The sequence below is a fragment of the Salvelinus namaycush genome, chromosome 27 (assembly GCF_016432855.1).
Source record: "Salvelinus namaycush isolate Seneca chromosome 27, SaNama_1.0, whole genome shotgun sequence".
NCBI lineage: Eukaryota > Metazoa > Chordata > Actinopteri > Salmoniformes > Salmonidae > Salvelinus > Salvelinus namaycush.
This window is the reverse complement of record NC_052333.1, coordinates 26,589,842-26,616,410: the sequence shown is the minus strand read 5'-3', so window position 1 is coordinate 26,616,410 and position 26,569 is coordinate 26,589,842. Positions and strand designations below refer to the sequence as shown.

Below are 26,569 nucleotides of genomic sequence, written 5' to 3'. Positions count from 1 at the left end.
AACACCTTCCCCCTAACACTACACCGTAGGTGTCTTGTGCCTGGTCCTGCCTCCATTTGGAGCCTCGCCTCAGTCGTGTGATTTGCTCAAATTAAATGACAAATATTTTACTCAGTAAGGTCACTCCCATAGAATTCTATGGTCACTCCCAAAAAGGCCAACTTTGAATCGTTGATATCCTAAGCTTATATGCACTGTGCACAACAGCCTGGAGAGGTTACATTCCTCATTACCTTGCTCAGTTGGGCCATGACTTCCCACAGCAGGCTGTGGAGCACTGACAGCTCCCTGCCCAGGTCGATGTAGCCCTCAAAGCCCCCGGCGTTGCTCCCCGTGTCCATGTTGGAGATCTCGTACAGGAACTGCTGCATGGAGCCCCACTCCATCTCCAAAAACTCGTTCATGAAACACATGTGGTCCTCTTTGCCACTAAACCTGAGGGCAGAAAAGACAGCAGTGTGGGGGGAGCATAGAGAGTGGGAGGAAAGAGAGAAAGAAGTTCCCACAGACAGTGAAATATTGAGGGAGAAAGGTACAAGATACATAGCATGGAGAAGTACAGAGAAATAGTGATAAGGGCGTACGGAGAGAAAACAAGAGAGGGGAGACAGACAGTGTGAGAATGCAAAGAATGAAAGCGCAGGTGAGGAAGATGGAAGGATACAGTATGAAAAACAGGTGATGGTGAGGGGGAGGATTGAATTATTCGTACTGTAACCTTGTCTGCAATGTGACAAGAACATCGCTAAAACAAATAGTTTCTGTGCACACAGCCTTCTCCACCCTCTGAACATTTGTGCCATTGAGACCTGTTACGGTCACTTTTGTGCACAATCATCTTGTTTGTGGACAATCATGTTGGATGAATTCTTCATTCATTGTCACCAAAGGACAAACTTATTGAGGAATAGTTTACTTCATGCTGACTGATATAATGTATTATGATACAGTTATAATGCATAGTTAGACTTAAGCAAGTCTTACGCATGTATGACCCAATGGCAATGTCGTGGAAATAATTAATGGATTGGTTGCTGAAAGAGGAACTGGTTGAGGACATAGATAATGACTTAACAAGGCTTGGTTGGTAGTGGACATACTGAATAAGTTTGGGAAAGGCAGGTTAACTGTTACAGGACAGGTGAGGGGAGGCTAAATGTGAGGGAAGTCTAAAAGAAAGTTAATGGTAAAAGAAAGGGAAGGCTACATGGGAGGAAATGGTACATAGGAGGAAAGGCTAAAAAGAAAGTTAATGGTAAAAGAAAGGGAAGGCTACATGGGAGGAAATGGTACATAGGAGGAAAGGCTAAAAAGAAAGTTAATGGTAAAAGAAAGGGAAGGCTACATGGGAGGAAATGGTACATAGGAGGAAAGGCTAAAAAGAAAGTTAATGGTAAAAGAAAGGGAAGGCTACATGAGAGGGAAGGTAGTGACTGACTTGGAGAAGCTGGCCAGGTTCTGCACCACCTTGGCGATGAGGGTAAGTGTGCGGGATGTCCGCTCTCCGGGGTACTCCTGGGTGAGGTTGAAGAGAGAGGGCGACATGATGGCGGGACACAGGAAGCGTAGAAAGAGGGAGGAGCTGATGAGGCGGTCTGCGATGTCCTCCCTTCCCCGCTCGGCACACCGGACCCTCCAGGAGGCAAAGACGTCCTTCAGCTCCCGCGGAAACACACTAGAATAAAAGGGTAGGACAGAAGGATAGAATAGTACTTTATGTTTCATTGCAAACTTTTTTTGGGGGGGGGGCAAACAGCCCATCATACTAGAAAGGACACTGTGTAACTGACACATTTGTACAATGGCGTAGTCATGTGGAATAATTTCTGACCAATGAGAGTTGACAATCTTGCAGAGTGCCAGCTCGCAGCACATGCGAAGATTGGCTTGGTGGTCGGCCAGGACAGACGGTGGAGTACGCATGGGATCCACTTCACAATTCTCCTCTGACTCGTATAAAGCTCGAATGAACTCTCCTGTCAACGAGACAACCGTCCAATTAATCCTCATCAGTATCATCACCATCATAGTCTTCTCATCAACATCCTTGTCACTCATCATTTCAAATACTTTAGCTGTGCTTGATTGAGCTTGCCTGTTCAATAAAAAAGTCCTAGAAGTGAGAAGCTCGCTCAGCTGGCATTCCAGGCAGGCTAAAGCAAACACTCAAAGTATTTGACCGATTTCAAATAGTATTTGAACCCAGGTCTGGATTTGGTCATTTTACACTGGTATTGGATTAAAATAAAATAATTTGGAGTTTTACCTATGGCATCCTTGAGGTACCGGTGCCCTATCAATTTGAGGTACTCCTCTATGGCTTTAGTAGCAAGGGTGTTCTCTCGAAAGATCAGATGCTCTCGTTCCATGAATCTATCCACCTCGCACATTGCCATGTCTGACAGGAAGTCCTGAAAAAAGAACATGCTCCTCAAACAAACAACACAAACACATTGTACAGCAGACACAGGGGCCAGGAAAGATGCTACAGGCCTCATTTACAATAACCTCAGAAAGAGGTTACTCTCCAACAGGAGTGCTTGGCCACCCCTGCTGTAGTGCCTTCCTTCCTACCTTGGCCTTGCCCGTGCTCTGGAGAATGTGCACCAGCGCGAACGCCACCTCCTCTTTGCTTTTGACACTGAGCAGAGGCTCCAGCACGGCACACAGCGTACGGTAGTTATTGGTGATGTACTCAGCGAACTCCTTGTACAGCTCCATGGGTAGGATACTCATGGTCTGGTAGCGGGACTTGAGGCGAATTGAGGCATTGATGACCTTGCCACCGCCTACACCGCCACCCTTAGCCAAAGCATTGGGCTGGATCACCGGGTACCACTGCTCCACAAACTGCCTGCCTGTGATGCTCGATATGGGGATAGTGACCAGGCCGAGGTACGTGCTCTTCTCCTAGGTTAGAGAACAGAATGGAGAATAGAATAGAAGTAAATATTTGAGTTACTCTGCAAACACAAAAGATACACAAGGAAAAATACAACCACCATAGACAGACACACACCTTGCGTCGCTTTTTGTCTGTCTCCTTGTAAAGGTGCAGGCGTAGGCTACGAATGGCAGGCAAGTTGTTGAACTCAAAGTGCTCGCCCCAGAAGACAGTGTCCGTGCGGGGCTTGCTGGTGGTGCGCGCATACAGCATGTCATCCAGACACAGCTCACAATAGTACCGCTTCTTAGGAGGAAGGTCCCTGGCCTCAATGATCCATAGCTTAAGCACATTGTCCACCCTTCGACTATTGTCCTAAAATGGGAGCATTGGAGAGAGAGGTGAAGATTGCTGAAACTAATGGAGATGAAAGGCATTTTGATAAAAGGCATTTTGAGTGTGGACTGCAAGCAGGGTCCTTGTTCCTCTCTATTTTTTCACCTTGTTGGGCTTGACAGCTCTCTGTAGATTCTCAATCCATTTGTCTCTCTCTGCAGCCGAGCGGCAGGCAAAGCATTTTGTCCCTGAAATGGTGGTCACCTACAGTCAAACAGACACAGAAGTGAATTCAATCAATAGTTTGTTGCTTGTTAGTGTGTAACAGTTGATCAATTACTATCACCATGACACATCAACTTGGAAGACTGAGCTGTAATAACTGTTTTAGATGTAATATTAGGAGAGATACTATACAGTATTCTTCTGGCAGCAGGGCACTCACCTCAAAGCAGTACTCCTGGCCCAATATGCTGGAGTGGACAGGTTTGATGACAGCATCTTCATCCAGCGTGAGGTCCAGAGCCTCCGCTGCACTGCTAGGGGAAAGCAGGGACTCATGAGAGTGGGACTCCTTGAAGCTCTGCATTAGACGTGTCCTTGAGAGAGAGAGAGACAGAGAGAGAGAGAGAGAGAGAGTGGTTAAGATACTCTGTGGTCCCATTACAATGTTAAGGCAAACAGTGCATTGAAACAAGCACTACTAAACATAATCTGGTACCAGGTAGTGTTAAAAATTGTGTTAAATTCTTGCAATAAGTACCAAAAAGTAACCATTGTTAACAAACTGTACATATTGGAAAACACCAGGTAAATACACAAAAAAAGGAGTGTAAAATAAAGCTTTATAGAGTGTATAACAGGAAACACAAGTGTACGTCACACATGCAATCGTTTGGGAAAGCGTTACCTACCTCTCCTGATCAGCACTACGGAAACGGGGTAGAATCATGTGGCGGAAGCTGCTGGTTCGATCCAGCTTGGGCTGGCTCTTTGCCCTTTTGATGGAGCCCTTCAACTTTCGACTGAGGAAGCTCTGTTGGGGACAAGAGAGGAGACCATCACACAGGTGGGGATGTCCATTTCATAAAAAAATCTGTAATTTAGCAGAAGCTCTTGTAAGACGCTCCAGACCGACTTACAATCAGTGCATTAAACCCTTCTTTCAAAATAGGCGCTATCTGCGTAATCAGTGTTAGCATGAATCCATGTTATTGGTGGTGGTGATGGTTGTGGTACTGATGGAGGTTGAGGAGAGGAACCCACTTTTGAAGTGTTTGTGTTTTGCTTCCTTCAGATGACCACTGGAGGAGGCTATTGGGCTACAGATGAAGCAACAATGGCAAATTCAATAATGTTCTTTCAGTGGGCTATGCGAATTCAGTCACTAAGATGGATGGTGTAAGCCTATTTGAAGACTTGAAAACTCAACTGGCATGAGTACTCTTCTGGGGTTGAGCTGGTGAAATGTACAGGTGTATCCCATACTGCTATAATATACTTTTAATTTGGAATCTGTAAATTAGTAGCATTACAGTTAGCCTACTATCTATTACTAGCCTCCTGAGTGGCGCAGCAGTCTAAGGCACTGCATTGCAAGGCTAGAGGCATCACTACAGACCCTGGTTTATTCCCAGTCTGTGTCACAACCGGCAGTGATCGGGAGTCCCATAGGGCGGTGCACAATTGGCACAGCGTTGTCCGGGTTAGGGGTGTGTTTGGCCTGGGGGGGGTAGGCCGTCATTGTAAATAAGAATTTGTTCTTAACTGACTTGCCTAGTTAAATAAAGGTTAAATAAAAAATAAAATAATGACTATTATCAATTCTGCTCTGGACAAAAGAGAACAGGGTGATGAGGGAGAATAATGATAGAGAGCAGGAAGTGAAGCTAATAGTGGGTAGCACTTTACTGTATGGCCCAGAATAAGTGGAAATGACACGATAATAATGGAAAGAGGTAATATAGCATTTTCGAGTACTTACTTGTTGTCTGAAGGGTTGTGGGGGGGCAGTGGGAGGGGTTTCCATGCTTGGCTGTCTGGCAGTGGCAATGCTCTTCCTGCGAGCGCGAGCGTGCTCTGTGAGAGAGAGAGTAAATCTCAGGAAGACAAAAATGATGGTGTTCCAAAAAAGGTCCAGTTGCCAGGACCACGAATACAAATTCCATCTAGACACCGTTGCCCTAGAGCACACAAAAAACGATACATACCTCGGCCTAAACATCAGCGCCACAGGTAACTTTCACAAAGATGTGAATGATCTGAGAGACAAGGCAAGAAGGGCCTTCTATGCCATCAAAAGGAATATACAGTTGAAGTCAGAAGTTTACATACATCTTAGCCAAATACATTTAAACTCAGTTTTTCACAATTCGTGACATTTAATCCTAGTAAAAATTATAGTCTTAGGTCAGTTCGGATCACCACTTTATTTGAAGAATGGGTTAGGGTTAGAATAATAGCAGATAATGATTTATTTCAGCTTTTATTTCTTTCATCACATTCCCAGTGGGTCAGAAGTTTACATACACTCAAATAGTATTTGGTAGCATTGCCTTTAAATTGTTTAACTTGGGTCAAACGTTTCGGGTAGCCTTCCACAACCTTCCCACAATAAATTGGGTGAATTTTGGCCCATTCCTCCTGACAGAGCTGGTGTAACTGAGTCAGGTTCGTATTCCTCCTTGCTCGCACACACTTTTTCAGTTCTACCCACACATTTTCTATAGGATTGAGGTTAGGGCTTTGTGATGGCCACTCTAATACCTTGACTTTGTTGTCCTTTAGCCATTTGCCACAACTTTGGAAGTATGCTTGGGGTCATTGTCCATTTGGAAGACCCATTTGCGACCAAGCTTTGACTTCCTGACTGATGTCTTGAGATGTTGCCTCAATATATCCACATAATTCCCCTCCTCATGATGCCATCTATTTTGTGAAGTGCACCAGTCCCTCCTGTAGCAAAGCACACAACATGATGCAGCCATCCCCGTGCTTCATGGTTGGGATGGTGTTTTTGGGCTTGCAAGCCTCCCCCTTTTTCCTCAAAACATAACGATGGTCATTATGGCCAAACAGTTCAATTTTTGTTTCATAAGACCATAGGACATTTCTCCAAAAAGTACAATCTTTGTCCCCATGTGCAGTTGCAAACCGTAGTCTGGCCTTTTTATGGCGGTTTTGGAGCAGTGGCTTCTTCCTTGCTGAGCGGCCTTTCAGGTCATGTCGATATAGGACTCGTTTTACTGTGGATATAGATACTTTTGTACCTGTTTCCTCCAGCATCTTCACAAGGTCCTTTCCTGTTTTGGGATTGATTTGCACTTTTCGCACTAAAGTACGTTCATCTCTAGGAGACAGAATGCATCTCCTTCCTGAGCGGTATGATGGCTGCGTGGTCCCATGGTGTTTATACTTGCGTACTATTGTTTCTACAGATGAACGTGGCACCTTCAAGCATTTGGAAATTGCTCCCAAGGATGAACCAGACTTGTGGAGGTCTTGGCTGATTTCTTTAGATTTTCCCATGATGTCAAGCAAAAAGGAGTTTGAAGGTAGGCCTTGAAATACATCCACAGGTACACCTCCAATTGTCTCAAATGATGTCAATTAGCCTACTAGAAGCTTCTAAAGCCATGACATAATTTTCTTGAATTTTTCAAGCTGTTTAAAGGAACAGACAACTTAGTGTATGTAAACTTCTGACCCACTGGAATTGTGATACAGTAAGTTATAAGTGAAATAATTTGTCTCTAAACAATTTTGGGAAAAATGACTTGTGTCATGCACAAAGTCGATGTCCGAACCGACTTGCCAAAACTATAGTTTGTTAACAAGAAATTTGTGGAGTGGCTGAAAAACACGTTTTAATGACTCCAACCTAAGTGTATGTAAACCTCCGACTTCAACTGTATGTAAAATTCGACATACCATTTAGGATCTGGCTAAAAATACTTGAATCAGTTATAGAACCCATTGCCCTTTATGATTGTGAGTTCTGAGGCCCGCTCACCATCCAAAGAATTCACAAAATGGGACAAAGCCCAAATTGAGACTCTGCATGGAGAATTCTGCAAAAATATCCTCCATGTACAACGTAAAACACAAAATAATGCATGCAGAGCAGAATTAGGCCGATACCGCTAATGATCAACATCCAGAAAAGAAACGTTAAGTTCTACAACCACCTAAAAGGAAGCGATTCCCAAACCCATCACCTACAGAGAAATTAACCTGGAGAAGGGCCCTCTAAGCAAGCTGGTCCTGGGGCTCTGTTCACAAACACAAACAGACCCTACAGAGCCACAGGACAGCAACACAGTTAGACCCAACCAAATCATGAGAAAACAAAAAGATAATTACTTGAGACGTTGGAAAGAATTTACATAAAAACAGAGCAAACTAGAATGCTATTTGGCCCCAAACAAAGAGTACACGGTGGCAGAATACCTGACTACTGTGACTGACCCAAAATTAAGGAAATCTTTGACCATGTACAGACTCAGCAAGCAAAGCCTTGCTATTGAGAAAGGCCGCCGAAGGCAGACCTGGCTCTCAAGAGAAGACAGGCTATGTGCACACTGCCCACAAAATGAGGTGGAAACTGAGCTGCACTTCCTAACCTCCTGACAAATGTATGAACATTGAAAAGGGGCAACCAGTGAAGAGCAAACACCATTGTAAATACAACCTATATTTATGTTTATTTATTTTCCCTTTTGTAATTTAACTATTTGCACACAATTACAACACTGTATATAGATGTAATATGACATTTGAAATATCTTTATTCTTTGGGAATTTTTGTGAGTGTAATGTTTACTGTTAATTTGTTATTGTTTATTTCACTTTTGTTTATTATCTATTTCACTTGCTTTGGCAATGTAAAGATATGTTTCCCATGCCTCTAAAGCCCCTTAAATTGAAATTGAGAGAAAGAGGGGGGGAGGGGGCAGAGAGAGGGTCAAAGAGAGAAAAGAGATAAGGAACACTAGAACCTTAAGAAGTGCAACCTGAAACTGTAAACATGGGAAAGAGTACAAGATTAGTCCAAATTCTAACAAAAAAATATAAACACAAGCTAAACTTTTGTTCTGAGAAGTTCTAAATGTCAGAGAGGCGTGTTTGTTCTATTTAAGTGATAATGCCAGAGAAGCCGCTGTTTGGAGCATGTTTTGGCACGGGTTTTGTTAGGCCCGAGACGAAGTCGAGATAAAGGATGAAGAAATCACAAGTACAGTTTGTCAGCTATACAATAAATAAATGTCAGCCATATGTCCACGTCATGTGTGTCTACATTCAGAAGCAGATCAAAAAGTAGGCCACCAGCAAAATTACGTGACCATGGAAAATAACCACCAACTGGCAGGCAGACTGTTACGTTCCCCAGTTTCTGTGTTGTAGTTTGTATTTGAGTGTGTGTGTTTCAGGAGATGGCTTCCTGAAATCGCTCAAGCAGCTGATTAGTCAGCCCCATTGATGATTGGAGCTGACCCCGCCCCCTCGTCAAGTTACAGCTGTATCCCATTAGACTCCTTCTCCAGCTATAAAAACCAGTGTTCTGTTGCTGAGAAAAAGAGATCATAACTGAGAAATGATTGCTGAGAGAGGAGGCTGATGGCTGTGAGGGTGATATACTGTGTTGGTTGTTCTCAGAGGGAGATGATTAGTGTGTCCTGTATTGGTTGAGTGAGAGAGCTGATTGGTTATGTCTGTGTGTCAATAGGATGCAGTGTTTTGATTATTGAAATTGTTTGTAAAATTATGTCTCGTTTGTTCCCAGGGGGAATGGGAAGGCACCTAGGGAGTGCTTAGGCAAGACGCCTGCGGGCATACATATACCCGTAGTATATTCACTGTCTAGGCACACTAGGTAAGACCTGGGCGGACCACCCCTGTATTTTGGTTAGGGCACCAGGTGGTGCTAAATTAGGTAAGTAGTGGGTAGGCAGGTAAGGTAGGAGAGGGGGCTCTGATATTTACTTTCTTTCCTTTGGTTCGCCCCTTTTCCCCAAAATTACCGTGTGACGGAATAAATGTATTGTAAACGGTACCACTCTCTCTGCCTTTGTCATCCTTACTCGCACCTACAGTTCCATACCTCCCACTTCACGGGGAGTTAAATTGTAGCAGGGTGTTGCGTTCCCTCTTCCTAGAGGCGTGCGTAACAGACTAAATTAAAATAGTCCTTAGAATAAGGGCAGATGAGAATTAGAATCTGCGTCAACACTTCTGTTCCTCCGACATCTCGCCAAGTGGCTGAGGGAGCTTCAGTTGGCTAGCCAATTGTATAAGAATGGGACTGCCTCTACTCTACTTTTACACAACCTATAACACAAGGTCATCGACTTTGTTCGTTAAAGCAATGGTAACTTGAATATCTTAAACCACAACACCAAGATGGTTGCCAGACTGTAAACAAGAGCTGCTCTTATGTTCAGCTATTTTCTACAAATTCTATTTCTATGGTTACACCAATGTTCACTCTAAGCTGCATGCGTGCGTAGCCCCGAGACTGCTGCGCAGCTCCCCCCGGAAGCCAACAGAGAGAACGAGACTGAATTTCACAAAACTTTCTAGAACGGTGGTCACCAACAGTTGATCGCGATCCACTGGTCGATCTCCAAGGCATTAATTTCTGTAAAAACCCCAACGATAAAGCCTTGTGTTTCTATTATTGTTTTTATTAGTATTGGGCTGTTGCCGGTAGATGCACGTGATTCAGCTGCCCTGCGCTCCGGGTAGGCTAACTTTTGCCATTTTGTACCATTTCATGTGCCTAAAGGTACAAACTCTTCCTTCCCGGCGGGCCCAGAGAGCAAACCATGTGCACTATAAACTTACCGCTGGCCAAGCGATGGCTCAGATGACCGTGTCTGCAGTAACGTAGAAGGAATAAGATAAGGCACAGCACAGTTGATACTGTGAGATTTCAAAACGTTTAAAACCATGACCAGAGAGAGACTGTCAATGAATACTGCAAATATATGCTGTTTTTAGGAGTGAGTTCAAGTTCTTACTCAGCACTGTCAACACTTTGTGTTCAACACTTAAACTGTAAAATGCGCGTTCTTCCTATTTCCTCCCAGCGCTACAACAAGCAGTGCAGCAGTAATAAATGAGTTGTAAAGTGTATCTATAGGTTTGCGTTATTAGCAGTTTAGGTCTTTTTTAATAGCGAGGAATATTTAACTTTCTCTGTTAATAGCAGTACATGAATTTGTGCATGAGGCAGAAATAATGCGGTGCGACTCGAGTTTCACCATCAGTCAGTGTCAGCGGAGGAAAGGGAGAGCAGAGGGTTGAGAGGCAGACCCTCAGTCCGTCCACTGAGACTGACCATCAGATGCTGTCACCATCAGCACAGTAAAATACAAATGAAAAGCAAATGATTTAAATGTATGCTCACTCAGCTGTGCTTCACAAGTTATACAACAACGGATCTATCAGCGGTGTGATCATATAGCCTACCTTAAATGTAGAAATATAATGTTTAAAAAAATGGCCCAAACAATACATTGGCTGGGCAATTCAAGAAAGTCAATATGCAGTGATAATGTACTGGGCCTATATTGTAGCTTACTGTATAAACCTCACTGCTACAGTACTGTTTTGAATTAATTAATGTTACATAGGCTTACATTTTTTTAAAGTCATGTTAAAAAAATTGGATTTTACTCAGTGATCTTGACTCAAAGGTTGGTGACCGCTGTTGTAGAGTTTTCCCTGTTAACACTATCAACCTTTTCCTTTACAGTGGCAACTGTGATCGAATCAACGCAATATTATCCACTTTCAGTGCAACATACCGAAACAAAACAAACTATGCAAGATATTTTGTTGTAGGCAGAACACATCGGAGTAGAATTCTATTGCTTTGACACGCACTACTCAGCCCGTAGTCTACCCAGACCCATGCAGCATAAACAATCAGAGTTGGAGTAGTCCTATATGCAAATAGACCATTGCCATATATGGATCTGTGTCATTTACATTCAACTGGACTGTCTTTACAGCATGAGCGGTCGTGAGTAGATTCACTTGTTTTGAGATCAAAGCGAGAACTGCATGTAGCCACGTGTGCACATTTTGTTCATATCCTTTGCTAGTTGAGTTATTAGACCAGTTATAGATCATTTGTAGTCAGCAATATGGGAGTGATTGCTTCATACAAGAGCAAAAAAAGTGTACATTTCTAGACATCTTAGAAAAGTCAGGTAAACTGCTTTTTTTGTCTTAAAGGTGTAGTATTTTGAGACAGGCTTGAATAAGCTAAGTAGCCAATAGGCAGAGGGTGGCATAATATGTCTGATTCTCTTTAATAATAGTATGGGAATAATAATTCATTTTATTTTGTAAAGTGGTTTCTTGCATCAAACACAACATTTTCAGTCATCTCCTTGTCTGAGGTGGATAAACAGGTTAATGTCAAGCCCTGCATGTTTTTTTTCTTCTCAAAAGTCTCATGGAATGTAGGCCTACATTGAACAACACACATTGGCTGCTACTGTAGGCTAATGATATATGAGCTATTTCCATGTTCAAATGTTATAGGATGCATTTTCTGCATTGTTTTTGATGGTAGGCCACTCTGGTAGACTTACATTATTAACAAATAGCCACAGTAGTCTACATGGCCAATGTTTAAACTGTAACTTAAAGCGGGTAAAGCCTCAGTGTTCACAGTGAACACATGCTGGAAGTTGCACAGAATTTTCACAACTTTCAAGTTTGCGCTCAGCAGACCTGAAATTTGCTTAGTGCCGAAACAAATTTGAGGGAACATTGACCCAAACCCCTTTTATTTTTCCCTAAATATCTGACACTCCTGGCTACATTTTCCTCAGTTTCCCAGTGGATACTTAAGGCACCATAAATACTCACTCTCCTTCTTTCTATCTGTTCTTCTCTCCCACGCACTCTTTTACATAATTCCAGTGGTGTACTCCCCCTCTCGTCTCTTTCTATCTGTCATCCTCCCCTCCCCTCTCTATCTTCTCTCTCTTTTTTTATTCTATCCTGCTGTCTAACAAATTTCCCCTCCTAGTCATTTCTCTTAGAAGGGCAACATATTTTAATGTGAGTTGATACATATCAATTAGTGAAGTAAAAAATAACAGACCCTAAAAGCTGACCCTTATTTAGGTTGTATACATACATACATACATACATACATACAGTACAGGCATGCACACAACCACCCACACAAATCTTTATGAAAGTCTTGACTAATTTTCATTAAAAAAAAGCCATGTTTAGAATAGCTGTTGAAGTGCATTTCGTCTTAGACCTATGCTGTATTGTATGTAATGGATGGTAGAATTCAATAGATTCCATGTATTTTACATCATGAGGTAATAAGTAATGTGGGTTCTCCAGATAGAACAAATAGGAAGAGTTTAATGTATATTATTCCATTATTCCAGGGTCATTGGAAAGATGTACAATCTGAGGTACTGTAGATTATCACCAAAATATAACTGCCCCAGTCATTGATGTGTAAACAGCTTTAAAACAGTACTGATCTACCATGGACCTGAAAAGGGAATCAACATAGATTTTTATTAATCTATGTGCTGGCAATGTTTTACTGGATTCGGCTCTCAACATCAATATTCAGCCAGCCTTTTCCAGCTTAAATATGCTGATACACAACAAGGAAATCACATTTGATTTTGAAAGATGGAACAAGAGTGAAATATGTCCTAATGGAATGCAAGCTTTGATCAATGCGATGGCATTAAGAAAGTTAGTTTGCTCACTCTCATTGAACATGCATAATTAATCTTGGTGGGGGCAATCAGATATCGTGAACTGTGAAAACCCTGAAATAAGTGCCTAAAATAATAAACAATTATATGGACTTGTGTACTTCAATATGAGTTGGTAATACAAAATGCATTCATGAGCACATTCTATGAGGGAGAAGAAAATAAAATCAAGACATCATCCTAGAAAAGGGTTAAACTAGAACGTTCACATTGGTTTGCAGGTTTTTGTGGCAATGTTGAAAAACTATGTATGAAAAAAGATGAGGTCAACTTTAAAGCAATCCAAGGTCGTGCTACTGAGTACATTGGTGAGAATGCATCAAACTGCACAGGCCCCATTTAGAATAACCTTGAACATCCCTGCCACAGTGTGACTCAAACCAGACAACATCCTGACAACCATAGAGCCATAGACCATGATTTCCATATTTATATCAGATAAAACCAGTATCACCAAAGATCCACCTTGTTTCCTATAAATTTGTATCTAAAAATGCAGGGCTTTTTCCTCAATCTCATTCATACAGCTGAAACGGTGGAAATTATATTTTCTAACAGCCAAGTCTTTAGGTGAACATATTTATACAGTGAAGATTCTTTGTAAACTCCATCACCTAGTGTCAGAAATGTCCTGAATAGAATACCCTCTATTTCACAACACATTCTTTATGTCTATATGTGTCCTAATGACTCACATAGGAAGGGACTGAGTCACATACAGTCGATTCACATACGGATTTATATTGGATAATATCAGTTATTTCAGAGTAACAATTTGTTTAATTTAGTGTCACTTGGCTCTCCTAAATGCAACATTGTCCTGAGTAGCATATCTTGACAAAAATAGCATCTTTCCAAAAGAAGGCCACAGATGGCATTCAGTACAACCTATTATTTCAAGCTTTAGGTTCTTACAAGATCTTAAAAGTTGATTATACAGTGCATTGAGAAAGTATTCAGAAGCCTTTACTTTTTCCACATTTTGTTACGTTACAGCCTTATTCTAAAATGTATTGAATTAATTGTTTCCCTCATCAATCAACCGCATAATGACAAAGCAAAAACAGGTTTTTAGAAATGATAGCAAATTTATATAATAAAAAAATGAAATACCTTATTTACATAATTATTCAGACCCTTTTCTATGAGACTCGAAATTGAGCTCAGATGCATCCTGTTTCGATCATCCTTGAGATGTTTCTACAAATTGATTGGAGTCCACCTGTGGTAAATTGATTGGACAAGATTTGGAAAGGCACACACCTGTCTATATAAGGTCCCACAGTTGACAGTGCATGTCAGAGCAAAAACCAAGCCATGAAGTCAAAGTAATTGTCCATAGATCTCTGAGACAGGATTGTGTCGAGGTACAGATCTGGGGAAGGGTACCAAAAAATGTCTGCAGCACAGGTCCTCAAGAACACAGTGGCCTCCATAATTCTTAAATGGAAGAATTTTGGAACCACCAAGAATCTTCCTAGAGCTGGCCGTCCGGCCAAACTGAGCAATCGGGGAGAAGGGCCTTGGTCAGGGAGGTGACCAAGAACCTGATAGTCACTCTGACAGAGCACCAGAGTTCCTCTGTAGAGATGGGAGAACCTTCCACAAGGACAACCATCTCTGCAGCACTCCACCAATCAGGCCCTGATGGTAGAGTGGCCAGACGGAAGCCACTCCTCGGTGAAAGGCACATGACAACCCACTTGGAGTTTGCCAAAAGGCACCTAAAGGACTCTTAGATCATGAGAGACAAGATTCTCTGGTCTGGTGAAACCACGATTGAACTCTTTGGCCTGAATGCCAAGCGTCACGTCTGGAGGAAACCAGACACCGCTTATTACCTGGCCAATACCATCCCTACAGCGAAGTATGGTGGTGGCAGCATCATGCTGTGGGGATGTTTTACAGTTGAAGAGTAACCAAAAAAGTGTCAAACAAATAAAAATATATTTTATATTTGAGACTCTTCAAATTAGACACCCTTTGCCTTGATGACAGCTTAGCCATACAAGATGAAGGAATTTTGAAAACTTATTTTGGTCATCTACACAGAAACATCCCACAAAAATACTTACAACATAGCCAATTAGACATTCAAGTAACATTTAACATGCTTGAATCAGTCATTAAAAACAACCAAAATTCATTAGATTACCCAATAACCCCAAAAAAACGAAATGAAAAGATAAAATATATAAAACCAAAGAAGGCCTGTTGTCTAGATAACATCAGAAATTATATTCTGAAAAACAGTACATCTGAGTTGCACATTTCTGTGCTTGTATTGTTCAACATGGTACTATCCATTATCCACAAAAGTCAAGTCAAGACAAATCAGACCCCAATAATTACAAGGGAATTTGCATAAACTGCAACTTGGGAAAGGTTTTCTGTAGCATTTTAAATTCATTAATTCAAACTTTTCTTTAAGAAAGAAATGTAATAAGTCAATTTTAAATTGGCTTTCTCCCCAACCATCGCACTACTGACCATAAATACACCTTACACACACTAATTAATAAACACGTCCACCAAAAAAAAGAGGGCAAAATATTTGCTTGCTTTATTAACTTTAAAAAAGCATTAGATTCTATTTGGCACAAAGGTCTATTCTTCAAAATTCTCCAAAGTGGGCTTGGTGGTAAGGTGTATGACTTAATAAAATGTATGTACACAGAAAACAAGTGTGCAATAAAAATCGAAAATCAAAGAACATAATTATTTTTGTAACGTTGAGGTGTGAGACAAGGCTGCAGTTTGAGTCCAAACCTTTTCAACATTTATATCAATGAATTAGCAGACATGTTGGACAATTCTGCAGCCCCAGGACTCACACTATTTGACACAGAGTTAAAATATCAGCTATATGCTGATTATTTGGTTATTCTATCACAAAGTATAGGAGGTCTTCAACAGAACCTAAATATTCTAGAGCAAAATTGCCATAATTGGGCCCTGGCAGTAAATGTATAAATTCACCTTGAACAACAACATAATTGAACACACAAAAAATTACTCATACCTTGGTCTGACCATAGCTGCATTGGGAAAGTGTAATATGGCAGTGAATGCTCTCAAAGAAAATGCCAGCAGAGCATTGTATGCAATACAAATGAAATTATTCAAAATCAACACCCCAATTAGAATTTTCACCAAAATATTTGATAGCGTAATCCAACTAATAGCTCTTTACGGAAGTGAGGCTTGGGGGCCACTCAATAAACTGCACTTTAAAATGTGGAACAAACATCCAATTGAAGCGCTACATGTAAAATTCTGTCGGAAAATTTCACAAGTGCAAAGAAATACACCAACTATTGCATGTAGGGCAGAATTGGGCCGCTTTCCAGTGGTAATGGAAATACCACTAGTTGCCCCTCACAGTTGAAGTGTACCTATGATAAAAAATTACAGACCTCTACATGCTTTGTAAGTAGGAAAACCTGCAAAATCGGTAGTGTATCAAATACTTGTTCTCCCCACTGTACACACACACACACATATATATATATATATATATATATATATATATATATATACACACACACACATATATATATATACAGTACCTGGACACAGCTACTCATTCAAGGGTTTTTCTTTATTTTTTTCTTCTACATTGTAGAATAATAGTGAAGACGTCAAAACTATGAAATAACACGTATGGAATCAAAAAAAGAGTTAAACAACACAAAATATATTTTAGATTCTTCAAAGAAGCCACCCTTTGCCTTGACAGCGTTTCACACTCTTGGCATTCTCTCAACCAGCTTCATGAGGTAGTCACCTGGAATGCATTTCAATTAACAGGTGTGCCATGTTAAAAGTTAATGTGTGGAATTTATTTTCTTCTTAATGCGTTTGAGCCAATCAGTTGTGTTGTGACAAGGTAGGGGCGGTATACAGAAGATAGCCCTATTTGGTAAAAGACCAAGTCCATATTATGGCAAGAACAGCTCAAATAAGCAAAGAGAAACAACAGTCCATCATTACTTTAAGACATGAAGGTCAATCAATGCGGAAAATTTCAAGAACTTTGAACGTTTCTTCAAGTGCAGTCGCAAAAACCAACAAGAGCTATGATGAAACTGTCTCTCATGAGGACCGCCGGAGGAAAGAAAGACACAGTTACCTCTGCAGCAGAGGATAAGTTCATTACAGTTACCATCCTCAGAAATTGAAGCCCAAAGAAATGCTTCAGAGTTCAAATCTCAACATCAACTGCTCAGAGGAGACCGCATGAATCAGGCCTTCATTGTCGAATTGCGGCAAATAAACCACTACTAAAGGACACCAATAAGAAGAAGTTTGGGCCAAGAAACACGAGCAATGGACATTAGACCGGTGGAAATCTGTCCTTTGGTCTGATGAGTCCAAATTTGAGATTTTTGGGTCCAACCGCCGTGTCTTTGTGAGATGCAGAGTAGTTGAACTGATGATCTCTGCATGTGTGGTTCCTACTTCGAAATATGGAGGAGGAGGTGTGATGTGTGGGGGTGCTTTGTTGGTGACACTGTCAGTGATTTATTTACGATTCAAGGCACACTTAACCAGCATGGCTACAACAGCATTCGGCAGCGATACGCCATCCCACATGGTTTGAGCTTAGTGGTACTATCATTTGTTTATCAACAGGACAATGACCTAACCCATCTCCGGCCTGTGTAAGGGATTTTTGACCAAGACTTTTTCCAAATTTTGTTAGGTTACAGCCTTATTCTTTTTTACACTCATCAATCAATACACAATACCCCATAATGACAAAGCAAAAACAGGTTTTTAGAAATGTAGAAAAAACAGGAATATTACATTTAAATACGTATTCAGACCTTTTACTCAGTACTTTGTTGAAGCACCTTTGGCAGCGATTACAGCCTTGAGTCTTCTTGTGTATGACTCTACAAGCTTGGCACACCTGTATTTGGGGAGTTTCTCCTGTTCTTCTCTGCAGATCCTCTCAAGCTCTGTCAGATTGCATAGGGGGAATCGCTGCACAGCTATTTTCAGGTCTCTCCAGAGATGTTAGATCGGGTTCAAGTAAGGACTCTGGCTGAGTCCCTCAGGGACATTCAGAGAATTGTCCCGAAGCCACTCCTGCGTTGTCTTGGCTGTGTGCTTAGGGTCATGGTCCTGTTGGAAGGTGAATCTTCACCCCAGCCTGAGCACTCTGGAGCAGGTTTTCATCAAGGATCTCTCTGTACTTTGCTCCATTAATCTTTTCCTCGATACTGACTAGTCTTCCAGTCCTTGCCGCTGAAAAACATCCCCACAGCATGATGCTGCCACCACCATGCTTCACCGTAGGGATGGTGCCAGGTTTCCTCCAGACGTTACGTTTGGCATTCAGGCCAAAGAGTTCAATCATGGTTTCTTCAGACCAGAGAATCTTGTTTCTGATGGTCTGAGAGTCTTTAGGTGCCTTTTGGCAAACTCCAAGCAGGCTGTCATGACCCTTTACTTAGGAGTGTTTTCTGTCAGGTCACTGTACCACAAAGGCCTGATTGGTGGAGTGCTGCAGAGATGGTTGTACTTCTGGAAAATTCTCCCATCTCCACAGAGGAACTCTAGAGCTCTGTCAGAGTGACCATCGGGTTCTTGGTCACCTCCCTGACCAAGACCCTTCTCCCCTGATTACTCAGTTTGGCCGGGCGGCCAGCTCCAGGAAATGTTTTGGAACCCTTCCCCAGATCTATGCCTCGACACAATCCTGACTCTGAGCACTACAGACAATTCCTTCGACCTCATGGCTTAGTTTTTCTCTGACATGCACTGTCAACCTTATATAGACAGGTGTGTACCTTTCCAAATCATGTCTAATCAATTGAACTTACCACAGGTGGACTCCAATCATGTTGTAGAAAAATCTCAAGGATGATCAATGGAAACAGGATGCACCTGAGCTCAGTTTTTTGTTAACAAACTATAGTTTTGGCAAGTCGGTTAGGACATCTACTTTATGCATGACACAAGTAATTTTTCCAACAATTGTTTACAGACAGATTATTTCACTTATAATTCACTGTATCACATTTCCAGTGGGTCAGAAGTTTACATACACTAAGTTGACTGTGCCTTTAAACAGCTTGGAAAATTCCAGAAAATGACGTCTTCTGATAGGCTAATTGACATCATTTGAGTCAATTGGAGGTCTACCTGTGGATGTATTTCAAGGCCTACCTTCAATCTCAGTGCCTCTTTGCTTAACATCATGGGAAAATCAAAAGAAATCAGCCAAGACCTCTGAAAAATAATTGTAGACCTCCGCAAGTCTGGTTCATCCTTGGGAACAATTTCCAAATGCCTGAAGGTACCTCATTCATCTGTACAAACAATAGTACGCAAGTATAAATACCATAAAATACCATAAATACCATATATAAATACCAGCCGTCATACCGCTCAGGAAGGAGACGCGTTCTGTCTCCTAGATATGAATGTACTTCGGTGCATAAAGTGCAAATCAATCCCAGAACAACAGCAAAGGACCTTGTGAAGATGCTGGAGGAAACAGGTACAAAAGTATCTACGAGTAAAACGAGTCTTATATCGACATAACCTGAAAAGCCGCTCAGCAAGGAAGAAGCCACTGCTCCAAAACCACCATAAAAAAGCCAGACTATAGTTTGCAACTGCACATGGGGACAAAGATTGGAGAAATGTCCTCTGGTCTGATGAAACAAAAATAGAACTGTTTGGCCATAATGACCATCATTATGCTTGGAGGAAAGAGGGGGACGCTTGCAAGGCGAAGAACACCATCGCAACCGTGAAGCACGGGGGTGGCAGCATCACGTTGTGGGGGTCCTTTTCTGCAGGAGGGACTGGTGCACTTTACAAAATAAATGGCATCATGAGGAGGGTAATTATGTGGATATATTGAAGCAACATCTCAAGACATCAGTCAGGAAGTTAAAGCTTGGTTGCAAATGGGTCTTCCAAATGGACAATGACCCCAAGCATACTTCCGAAGTTGTGGCAAATGGCTTAAGGACAACAACATCAAGGTATTGGAGTGGCCATCACAAAGCCCTGACCTCAATCCACTAGAAAATGTGGGCAGAACTGAAAAAAGCGTGTGCGAGTAAGGAGGCCTACAAACCTGACTCAGTGTAACTGGGCCAAACTTGGGGGCCAAAATTCACCCAACTTATTGTGGGAAGCTTGTGGAAGGCTACCCAAAACATTTGACCCAAGTTAAATAATTTAAAGGCAATGCTACCAAATACTAATTGAGTGTATGTAAACTTCTGACCCACTAGGAATGTGCTGAAAAAAATAAAAGCTAAAATAAATAATTCTACTATTATTCTGAGATTTCGCATTCTTAAAATAAAGTGCGCTACACTCGCATTAACATCTGCTAACCATGTGTATGTGACAAATACAATTTGATTTGATTTGAAGTGGGGATCCTAACTGACCTAAGACAGGAAATTTTTACAAGGATTAAATGTCAGGAATTGTGACAAACTGAGTTTAAATGTACTTGGCTAAGGTGTATGTAAACTTCCGACTTCAACTGTAAAAACAAATCAATAAGAATGGAATATGAATGCACAAAAAATTGGTACAATGCCATGCAATCTGCAACCCTTTGTACGTATGTGTTTCTTGTGTGTGTGTGAGTGAATTAAAAGGTCTGTCTAGTCCAGTAGTCTGCATAATAAATGCAGTAATTGGCGCACCTCTCCAATCTCTGATAGTTCTAGGTGTCTTTTGTCAGAGGTTACCTCACTATATGTCGGCTGATGATCAGAATGAAGTTATTATTATTTATTTTTTATTTAACCCTTATTTTACCAGGTAAGAAATCTGTCTGAGAACACATCCAAATTTACAGCAACAATCTGGGGAATAGTTACAGGGGAGAGGAGGGGGAATGAATGAGCCAATTGTAAACTGGGGATGATTAGTTGGCCATGATGGTATGAAGGCCAGATTGGGAATTTAGCCAGGACGCCGGGGTTAACACCCCTACTTTTACGATAAGTGCCATGGGATCTTTAGTGACCACAGAGAGTCAGGACACCCGTTTAACGTCCCATCCAAAAGACGGCACCCTACACAGGGCAATGTCCCGAATCACTGCCCTGGGGTCTTTTTATTTTATTTTAGACCACAGAAAAGGTGCCTCCTACTGGCCCTCCAAAACCACTTCCAGCAGCATCTGGTCTCCCATCCAGGACCAACCCTGCTTAGCTTTAGAAACAAGCCAGCAGTGGGATGCAGGGTGGTATGCTGCTGGCAAATTACACATGGTGTAGACTGTATCATGTGGTCCACTTCTCTGAAGGAAAGTACTCTGCCCAACCTTACAGTAGTGGTCAGTGCTGTGTTGTGGTGGGCCGGGTCTAGTAGAGCTGTGTTGTGATGGGCCGGGTCTAGTAGAGCTGTGTTGTGATGGGCTGGGTCTATTGGAGCTGTGTTATGATGGGCTGGCTCTAGTAGAGCTGTCTTGTGGTGGGCCGGGTCTTGTAGAGCTGTGCTGTAACAAGCCGTGTCTGGCTCTTCTGTCCTGGGGATGGTGAGGGTGCTGTTGTTTCAGATAGTGGAGCGGGGGGGCGCTGCTGCTGGGGTGATGGGTGTGTGGGTCCCTGCTAAGTGTTGCATCCTTTAGGTCCTTAGCAAAGGTTATGACACTGTCCTGATCAAGGTGTACATTATCGTATAAGTGTTCACATGTCAGAATGGGATGGTGAGGCATTCTGACGTTGAGCAGTGAGTCACTTTCTCTCTCTCATTCTTTCTCTCTCTCTCTCTCTATGTTCTATTCTGGATTCCAGCTCATTGTATTGCATCCATGGTAACAACTCTAAAAGCTTCCACTTGAACCATAAGATATTGGCACAACTAATAATTTGCAGCAAGAGACTTGAGAGTTAATCATCCAGGCCAAAACCACAGTCAATTCACACCAACATACAGTACCACACACACACACACACACACACACACACACACACACACACACACACACACACACACACACACACACACACACACACACACACACACACACACACACACACACACAGTACACAAATACCACCCACACAATGTGCAAATCAGAGTGAATTTTTCACAATCATGTGTGAGGAACAAATCAAATCATTTTGCATAGGGCCTGGTACCAGAGGCATGGAACAGTAATAAGACGCACAACTGGTATCCTATTGCAAACACATGCCTTATGTCTCTTGCTGTGACATTATTACATTTCACACAACAAAATATTTAAACATTGAAATAACATTGTCTGTGTGTGATGAAATCGTTGTGAAAATCTCTATTTGTGTGTGTGTGTTTATATTCTAAATGTAAATTTGATATCAGGCCAGAGTGTGTGTGGGTGGTAACAGCTTCCAGATAACTGATACAGAGACAGAGAGACAGACAGACAGAGAGAGAAAAAGAGAGATAGGGAGAGCAAGGAAGATTGAGAGTGGGTGTTTGAGAAGTACACATTAGCCCTAAGCTTTCCACATGTTTCTTTGTTCATGAGTTTGAGATATTTTTGTGGACTAAAACTTCATCGGCCTACATATCTTCATTTTTAAGAAGTAATAGGAATACATGGCCTATTCAAAAATAGTTCCGGCTTTGTTGACCAGCGGAGGGCCAGTAACTGAAAGGTTGCTGGTTTGAATACCCGAGCCTACAAGGTGAAAAATCTGTCACTGTGCTCTTGACCCTAATATGCTACAGGGGCACCGTACTACTATGGCTGACCCTGTAAAACAACACATTTCACTGCACCTATCCGGCCTGTGACAATAAAACATATTTTAATTTAAAAAAATGTTATATGAAAACATCTGTAAAGTCAGAACGAATAGGAACATGTCGTCCATTCTGTTCAACGACTCCCACAAGATTTACAGGACTCATCTAAAGTCGGTCCCGTCGACTTGCCAACTCAGCACAGGTCTTCTCATGAAAACGTCTGTAAAGTCTCAAGGGTTTGAGCCCATTATTTGGAACGAATGCGTCGTCCGTTTTGCTCTACGACGCCCACAAACTTCACAGGTGAATAGGCTTATTTTGAAACCAGGGTTGCACATGTAACCTTTTTTTCCGTCCCGGATGCTTTCTGATATCTCTTAGATGCATTTCAGACATTTAAAATCATACTTCCTTTTAATTAATTTTTGTACCATTTTTTTGCCCTGTATAGAATGTATTATTCAATGTGTTTCTATGGGCTAATAGCAGTAAAGCCAAATTCAATGTTTCATCAAATATTTTTTTAAAGTGTCCTACAATTCCAAATCAAATAGCAATGGTCCATCTTATGACCATCTTAAAAAATGCTAAATATTAGTAGTTTAATAGATATCGCCAGAGGATTACACTCTGGGATTAATTAACATAATCTGTAGCTAACTACACTCAAACACACTTGATTAGTGTTGGCTGAACAATTTGATGTGTGTGAACAACAGGAATGATACTGCAAGAGTTTGCCACAGCATCTACTGTAGGTTAATATCTGCTTCAATGCTGTTCCCAATGCTCCCCTTTATCTATTGTTACCATGACAACTATCCATTTGAAGTTCTCACTGCACACACTAACTTCAGTTTCCAATCTGTTAGGTACAGTACAAAGCTAATGCTATATAAGGGCACCGTACTAAACTGAGTCAGAAAACAGGAGCTTTACATTTGGAAGCACATCATCAATAGACATCTTGATGGCAAAAGTTCAGAGCTGTTTTTTGACAAGCATCCAATAAGATGTGGAACTCATGTATTTGCCAGGTAGACTGAGCACAGAACAAGGGCTGGAACGCTATCATTGAGTATGGAGTTTTTTCCACAACTATGTTATCAGCAGTGCCTTGGATTTGCATAGCAGCACATCCTGGGTCTAGTGAGTTTAGAAATTGTCTGTCCAATGGTGTGACCCATTTAGTGCAGGTGTCAAACCTGGATGGAATATCATCCAGCTCATGGAATGAGACTGCTTATTGCTAAATCAAGTGTCGACTCTCTCCAATCCAGGACACACCAAGAATGTGCACGTCAAAAACTTCTGAAAACGAGTTGTGGAGAATCCACCATCTGTAATTATTTAATTCTGGCTAAAATTTGGAAATGGGAAGACTAGTGTTTTAACAGGAACAAACTAAGGACCTAAGTATACTGTAGTGTTACAAGCAGGGATGTAGGGTTAAAAAGGCGGACATAGACGTTGGGGTATATAAAGGGTGCAGAGTACCAAACGCTAACACTAATGCTAACACTAACAATGCTAATTTAGAATAATAGGTGCATAAGGGTAGTCACCAAATATAAAAAGACTCCACTACATTATTGGTTACAATACATTAACCAGGAAGAAATACTGGTAAAAACAACACTGTGAGCCTCAGGTCCTCCATCAACAAATCAAGATGTGATGTGACTGTTCAGGTAGCCTCTGAACAGTACATGGCATGCATGGCCAAGGCCAAAACTAATGTTACCATAACACTTTTGAGCAATCAGTAACATACAAGCCGACCAGTCCCATCCCTTGCCCCTTATTGGCTTGTGTTTATCCAGATTTCTATTCTGTATCCTTCTCTTTCCACAACAGCCCACGGCCCGGTCCAAAAACAATCCCTGGGCACTTCATGTTGAAGTCCCTGGGCACTTCATGAATTGGACAGGTTACAACCATATGGTAGCAGCTCCATCTAGCATACCAGAGGGTGAAAGAGCTACTACCATATCACTTATACCTATGAAATTAATTCAGATTCACATGGCCATAGGGGTTGGAGCTAGGGGTTGTTTCTGGACAGGGCCCTTGTCGAGGCGGCTATATATTGGAACTTCAGTGTAATTGCAGTTTAAAGTTACAATTCAGTCTCAGTTAGACACTTCTGACATTCAACATTGGAGAGGATTACATGGACAAATCATCAAAGACGCTGATAGATTTACAGGCCTTACCCAAAAGTCAGGTTGTGAGTTGTTGATTTCCAAGTACTGCAGCTCGACAACTGAGTTATATCAGGGAGTCAACAGAGTCAAGGTTGGTTTCCAAGTTGCTTAAGCAGGGGGGTTAGTAGAAAGGTTCCAGGTTTTGTTGGTCCACAACACAGGCTGAGATGTGTAGGCTGAGAATGTGTCCAGTAATAGGGTATAGGGTCCTCTCCTTTTTAAATTAGCTTGTGCTTAACAGTATTCTCTGTGACCACATTTGAGACACTTAAAGGTGCCTGATATCCATACCCCTTTATCACTACCAAATTGGTACTCTTCACATCACAATGGACAGGAATAGGAGTGTGTGCATCTCATTAGTTTAAGCTAAATTAGTATGCATCTGAAAATGTTCACCTTTACTGTAGATGTTCTTTAAGTGTGTGCAATTGCATTTATGATAATACACTTTCAATAAATGAAGATAGCTCTCCGTGAAGTAAGCACATGTCCTTTGCCAAAGTGTTGTGCATTTTTGAGGACAATGAGTGATAAGGCTGTTCATCTTGCTGGCAGTTCTCATCAGTGTGCAGATTTTGGAGAAGCACATTAACAGGGTACTGTTTTCAAATGAGTTTGTGTCGCTTGTGACATGGACTTAGCTTGTGTCTGTGTTAATGTCTTTCTAAACATCCCATTATTACAATGCTATATGGTCAGTGCAACTAAGAATACAAGTAGGCTATTATTCAAATATACTTGCACACAGACTTTAGATTATACATATTAGTAAATACTACACATTATAAATAGCCTTTGTTAAAATATGCTAATAATGACCAATATATATATGTATTAAATGGCTACTTGCCACACCTCTAACACAATCAAGAATGTGGTTGGCCTATTACTCAAAAGATATCGTGATGTATATTGTTATAATGATCGTTATGATGTCTCAAGATTATTCGATTCTTTCTTCCACCAACCCCAAGCCATGCTTTTCAACGCTGGCAGCGGTAGCTCCTTGTCGTGCAGTCCCACAGAAGGCTCCTTGGCCGCAGCGTCTCCTTGGTCTCTTACCCCGGTTCCTTCTCTTCCGACTGTCTCACAACCCCAACGCTGAAATGTGACCCCTTTGCCGTTTTCTCGTTCTTTCATCTTTTTGTTGTGTTTATTTTTGCAGCGTATTACTCTTTCAATACCGTAACTGGCGTTCTTTTTAAAAACACTCTCTGATAGCCTAATGATCAATATAATGATCCATAAACAAGTAGGCTAATCTGTCAATTGTTTGTCAAATGCATTCAGTATTTCTGTGAAATAAACTGCTGATTATTGCAAGCCATCAGAAATGTGTTTGAAATTCACAGAACGATGTGTCAGTATTGAAATAGGTGAATTGCGTAACATAAATCACCCCTACTTTCATCGATATGACAAGGTCGGGGTTATCATACATAAAGAAACGTGTGTAGAGATTTAGGGTGTACGCCAACAGCTAGGTTATCTGCGCTTACACACCACGTCTGTCGATCAATAAAGAAAATATAGCCTATAGACGTATACCTTTCCAATGCGCGCATATGCCCAAAATCCAGAAGATACGTAAAAAATGGACTATTTTACAATTCGTAGACTACATTCTGTTTGCTGATAGCAGCGGG

The 26,569-nt window shown here is 41.5% G+C and overlaps 1 protein-coding gene across 1 annotated transcript in view; it reads right to left on the bottom strand.

The window, feature by feature from the left end:
* The window catches only part of LOC120022309 (ras/Rap GTPase-activating protein SynGAP-like), a 58,428-nt gene that overhangs the window by 14,127 nt on the left and 17,732 nt on the right, over positions 1-26,569 (bottom strand). The window contains exons 3-12 of the mRNA XM_038966208.1: positions 5,205-5,299; positions 4,135-4,256; positions 3,666-3,819; positions 3,386-3,484; positions 3,020-3,259; positions 2,575-2,910; positions 2,267-2,411; positions 1,832-1,976; positions 1,439-1,675; positions 234-435 (exon numbers count right to left, since the gene is read on the bottom strand). Coding sequence (XP_038822136.1) covers positions 234-435; positions 1,439-1,675; positions 1,832-1,976; positions 2,267-2,411; positions 2,575-2,910; positions 3,020-3,259; positions 3,386-3,484; positions 3,666-3,819; positions 4,135-4,256; positions 5,205-5,299 — 1,775 coding nt within the window. The remainder of the gene's footprint in view (positions 1-233; positions 436-1,438; positions 1,676-1,831; positions 1,977-2,266; positions 2,412-2,574; positions 2,911-3,019; positions 3,260-3,385; positions 3,485-3,665; positions 3,820-4,134; positions 4,257-5,204; positions 5,300-26,569) is intronic.